Raw genomic sequence first — 6,243 nt, forward strand, 5'->3', positions numbered from 1 at the left:
TAGACATGCACATATGTCTACATGTATGCATATGTACATATATGTTTATATATGTACACAACTGAATGAGCGCTCATGCATGTGATCACTGCCCTTTTTCAATAACGTATTTTTTAACATCTTCGCACGTTTTATAATTCTAAATTAAGGATTATTTCTCTATGCGTGATATACATTTTATGAATGATTAAAAAAAAAAAATAAAAAAAAAGAGGGGGAAATTACAATATATAACTACTCCTTTATTTCTTATTTTATTTTTTTATTAAAACTATTTTTATGTGGAATTTTTTTCACATTGCCCATATTTGTAAATCTTTGATTTCGGTTATGAAGATTAGAAAAGTGTTTAACGCATTCAAAACTGTCATAACCGGAAGAGCTATCATAAGAGATATCATCATTTTCATTGTCATTCATTTGTAATGGCTGTTCATAATTATGTATGGTATTAGGTGGGTTTCGTGCATTATTACAATAAGCAATATCATCATTTATGTTACTGTTATAAGTGGGATAAATTATATCAGCTACTGTATTTTCCCTGCAGACATATATGTCGTTTTGTTCTATCCTTACTTGACTAACTTCCAGGTTGTCATATCCATTTGAGTTTTTCTTCCGTGGAACAGCGGCATAATACATATTATATTTGTTGTGGTCTAAAACGCTATCATAATTGCTGTAATAAGAATTCCTATTACATTTGTTCCAGTTATTTTGTGGGTTATTCATTTTATCATTTTTAATAGCTTCATCCGATATGGAGAGCGTACAAACGTCATCTGATGAGTAAAATAATTCGTTTGAATGATTAGTACTGATGTTAGTATTAACAGTAGTAGCATCAGTAGCTGTGATAGCATCCATAGCAGTGGTAGTGACAAACTTAGGCATAGAAGTATTATTTCTAGCGCACCTATTTCTATAACTCTCGGTCTGCATGTCGAAATTGCTCTTCAGGAATTCATCATCCTTGTGCAGGTCCAATTTTGGATTATGGGTCCATTCGTGCGCTACATTTTTTGTATATCCTTGTGCACTTTTGGCATTTTCCCTCCCCCGTCTTCTGTACAATCGAGCATAGTCATTGATATTATCAGCACAAAAGTTGTTGGACCGTTCTTTAAAAAATCTGATAACGGTGTTGTTTGTTCCGTTATGAGTCATTCTATTCTCAGAACAGTTGTCATTATCTCTATAATACTTATCATGTTGAGGGAACATCCTTCCACTCTTTTCATAATGAAATGAACCGAATTCTCTTTTATGCCTAGCAGATGGCATAAAAAGCTGGTTTCTACCTTCCTTGGGGGGCGACGAATAGTCGTATTGCTTGTTTCTATTTATTTTTAAATTATTATTATTGATATTATTATTAACGTTACTGTTAACATTACTATTAACAGTGTTAATATTATTATTAACGCCGCTGTTGTTATGAGTACTATTAGTGTCTATAATGTTAAGAGGAGCGGTAAATCCAACTTTCTGTGTTGGGAGTCTATAGGATATATTTAATAGTCTTAATTGTAGAATTATAAAGTCATATATGTCGGTTCTTAACTCAAACACCTTTCTCCAGTTACCCCATCCTTCAACACATTTGATCCAAAAGCTAATTTCATAAAAATGACCTGGTTGTAATGAATAACCAAAATATAGATTTTTCGTTTTGCAAAAATCACTTGGTCTACTGTCAACTAGGAATTGTAAACTTTTTCTTAATTCCTTTAGAGCTAGTAGAGGGGTATTAATATCTACCTTAAAAGCTATATCTATATATGCATTTTTGGATCTACTTTCATTATATATTTTAGCATTACTTAATTTTGAATTTTCATATATAACAATTTTTCCAGTCGTAGTTTCAAATTCAGTGGTATATGTTTTTATTTTTTTAATATACATTGCCTCTCCTCCATCAAGTCTTATTCTATCTCCTATATTATACGGATTTGAAAAAGCAATAAATATAACGGATGTAATAAAATTTGTATACATATAACTTAATATAACTGTAACTGCTGTTATAAATGCTGCTCCAGTAACTATAATAGTATCAGCAGATACACCAAATATAAATAATAAAACAACTGAAGCAAGAAAAGATAATAAAATAGACATTAATCTTCTAACCAATTTTAATATACTCTCTTGACCTTTTAAACTTTTTATAAATTTCTTTCGGCATGTTATAGCTCTCATTACTGCATTTCGAAACATAATAATATCAATTTTACCATGACCAGATAAATCAAATTCTTTCATAAATTCATCTGCATCTTCAGGTTTTAAAAACACTTCAATCATATCTTTTGTTACATATTCATTTCCATTTATATTTAATTGCATTGGCCTAGTAACGTTCATAATAAATGGATCATCTATTTCTAAGGATATATCTTTTTTAATTCTACTGAATCTTTCTTTTTTATTTCTCTTTAAACATAAGCAACTACGTATATTCATTCTTTTATTTTCTTTAAGTCTTTTTACATTTATAGCATCACTTCGTTCTAATAGATTCATTTCTTCGTTTAATAAATGCGAGTGATAAAAATAGGTGTTTTTATTATTTCCTGATCCTTTATTTTTCATTTTTTTACTAATTTTGCTCGTCTCATTTACCATATTCTTTTTTCTCCTTTCAGGATAATACATTATGTTAGAATTGTTTGCATCTCTGACAGTTGATTCCTTATTATTAGTATCATTTAGCATGTTTGCTGTACTCTCTATTATTATGTTACTTCCCTTATTTTTTGTTTTTTCTCTATCTGTAGGTAATAAAGAACTGCCTAATACTCCCTCTTTATTGAACACTACTCTACTGTTTTTTCCCCCTCCCCCAGCACCACTCTCTTCGTAATCGCACATCCTATAGCACTTTTTAACTCTACCCTTTGTACTACCATTACATCCCTTATTTATGAAGCCCACATGAACTTCATCACCTCCATCGGTTCTATCACCAACATCACTACCATTACCCTCATCATTACTTCCATTTTCTTTCCTTTCCATTTCCCTATTATGCAAAGAGTCTGATGTATATTTTTTTTTCAATACATCCTCAATAGAGAGATCCTTTATTTGCACCTTCATACTTTTGTAATTTTCTAGATTTGGGTAGAAATTCCGCTCTTCCTTACCGTTATTAATGTCAGCCCCAGTACCTCCTGCACCACCGGCTGTAGCACTAACACTGGGTCCAACCTCAAAAGCATATTTGTCATTCGCTTCGCTATTGTAACCCTTCTCTCCATGTATCTCCTTATCCTTTTGCTCACTTATTATTCCTGATAAAGACGGGGTAATGCGTATGTTAAATTGGGTTCTCCTCATCTTCGAATAGGCTTTATTCGAATTATCGTTACCATCATCGTTATCGTGTGTATCATTCTTATCAATCTTACCATTCGCATCTGGATCCACCTTCTTTCCTATATTTCCTTCCCCTTTTTCAACAAAATTTTCTACATGTATGGCCCTTTTGGTATCATTATCACTTCCCCCCTTCTCCATTCTGCTTATAACTGCATTTATTGCACCCCTACCGTCAGTGTTGCTAATCTGTACCAACTCCGAATGATCCATATGGTCATTCATTCTCGTTATTCTCGAAATACTCGATGTTTTTTCCACGTTTGACACGTTTGATGTATTTAATGCACATGCGTTCTCCTCTTCCCTCACGTGAGCTTTCCCAGAATTGTTTAAACCTCCTCCTTTGTTTTCTTCTTTCGTGTCTTTCACTATGGCATTTTTTCTTTTGTTGTTTGAACTCGCTACATAAATGGGTCGCTGCTCACAGTCTTCGTTTCGAACCACTCCACCATAATTATCACCACCATAATTATCACCACCATAATTATCACCACCATAATTATCACCACCGTAATTATCACCACCATACTTACCAGCACCAAGGTTACCTTCACAATGTTCACCCTGATCATCTATATCAGCACCGCTTTCCTTCAGATTACCACTATTATGAGTACTAATCTGATCAGTATGCTGCTTACCCTTTAACATAGCTAATTTGTTATCTTCCTTACTACCTTCTCTATTTTCATTTGTTTCCTCCAATTTAACTACTTGAGGGGACGTACCTCTACTGCTATTCCTTACGCTCCTCTTGGGTTTAAACTTACGTTTCGCTTTAGATTTAGACCTGTTCATGGATTGGGGTTCATTTGCTCGTACCGATTGATGTGCCTCTCCTTGTGCTTCACCCCTGTCCGTATGTCCATCCCTGATATCTTCACATTTGACCGCATCCTGATCGATATCATTAAAAATATTTTCTAGGTTAATTTTTGTATGTGCCTTGCTATCCAGGTCCAACTTATTTATTGCATTCTTATTATTATAAAGAAAAGAGCTCTTTTTTGTTTGTGCACTGGACGTTTTATGTAAATGTAAGCCTAACATATTTCTACTGGGTGAAAACTCGTCGGATGAAATATTATTATTCATTGGAGTACCAGTAAATGCATATGTATCATTTTTTTCCTGGTAATACATTTTCAATGACATGATAACTTGCCTAAACAATATTTCACTTGCACTCTTAACTGCATTTTTATTTGTTAAGGCAATACTATTATTTAATAAAAAAATAAGAGGAGATGTATTAACCACATAATGACAAGCTAACCAATTTTTAATAGAAGAAGTTTCGGACTTGACAATATTTTTAGCTTCAAAAATAGGTGGTAATAATAATTTCATAGCATTTTTTTTATTTTTATTATTCATTGTTATTTTACAACATGTACAATTTCTAGGCAAATTTTTAAATAACAATAATTCTGCTTTTTCTTGTATGAACTTCTTACTAATATCATTGGTTTCAATTTGTCTAATAATCCTTTCATCTTGATATAATTCATATCCAAATAAAGATCTAATAGTTTCTTGTTTATCAGCTACAAACATAAACCATTCAATATTAAATTTACGTAATATACCATATTTCCTTAAATACCGACCTAACAAATCATGGGCATTCATTAAAAAACCTAATTCAAAAATAAAAGATATGATAGAAAGAAAAAGTAAACGTGCTGCAAATACGATATATAATAATATAGGGAATGTAATTAGCCAGTGGACGCTGTTTAAAAATATAAATGGATTTTGTTCATCTTTATATCCAAAAATTCTTAACACGTAATAATTTCCATTATCATTCACACCATTTTTTAAAACCATATTACTACGCCAATATATTATTTGAGCTGATGACCATAACAGATATACTAGTTCTGGGTCTACAGTATTGTAAAATGCAGCACATAATGCACTTGGCTGTAACAACTTTTCAAATATTATTTTCTGAACAAGTGCATGAATAATCATAATTATCGAAAAGGAAGCTATATTAATACTTAATATTAAAAAACTACAATATATACTTCCAAAAATAAATCCCCTATTATATTTCGGTTCAGATATAGGATCATGCGTATTCGGTTCTGATAATGAACTTAAACTAACACAAAGAATTACCAGGTTCATAAAAAAATGTATAACAAACCATAGCCAAGGTGATAAATCAGGAAATATAATAGACAAAATTCTTATTATTATATCACCTAATGTTTCACTCTCACTTTCATCTTCTTCTTCTTCATCTTCTTGTAAAAACTGAGCATTGTATGAAGACTTTTGAATATATAAATTTACTGCATTTATTCTATCTTGCTTGTTCATATATGACCTAGACACATCCATTATCAGGGACTGCGGATATTTCGATTTGGAAATACCCTTATAGTTTTCGTCCTTCGAATAGCTCATTCTTGGCTCTCTACGCATATATACGTATACGAATATGTATATATATATATACGTATTTTTTTTTTTCTCCCTTAGGTTGTACGCTGCATATGGGTAATTCCGCGGAGGTTTATTTCTCTGACGTGATCTCTTATCCTTACCGCTTTATTTTATTATTTTATTTTTTTTTTTTTTCTTCCTCACTCCTAAATGACATCTACCCTTTGTCTTAATATTTCTGTTCTTTTTCCAGATGATTTGATTTGCCTCCTTATATAATATTTACTTGACAATATATTTTTTTTTTTTTTATGCTTCCCTTTAGTTTTTCTTATTTCCCCCTTTAAAAAATGGTCCTTTGTGTTTCTCTGCCAAAGTAAGTTCAATTTGTATGTATGTATGTATGTATATATTCCTTTCTCTTTCGCTTGCAATTTTATCTTATGTGCAGGT

The 6,243-nt window shown here is 31.7% G+C and overlaps 1 protein-coding gene across 1 annotated transcript; it reads right to left on the bottom strand.

Moving 5' to 3' along the window:
- Positions 1-249: 249 nt before the first annotated feature.
- On the bottom strand, positions 250-5,811 carry MKS88_002685 (mechanosensitive ion channel protein; the record flags this gene model as incomplete). The annotated part of the gene is made up of 1 exon (XM_067215715.1): positions 250-5,811. One exon carries the CDS (start codon positions 5,809-5,811, stop codon positions 250-252), a length of 5,562 nt encoding a protein of 1,853 aa, XP_067073267.1.
- Positions 5,812-6,243: the final 432 nt, after the last annotated feature.

This window comes from Plasmodium brasilianum, chromosome 9 (genome assembly GCF_023973825.1).
Source record: "Plasmodium brasilianum strain Bolivian I chromosome 9, whole genome shotgun sequence".
NCBI lineage: Eukaryota > Apicomplexa > Aconoidasida > Haemosporida > Plasmodiidae > Plasmodium > Plasmodium brasilianum.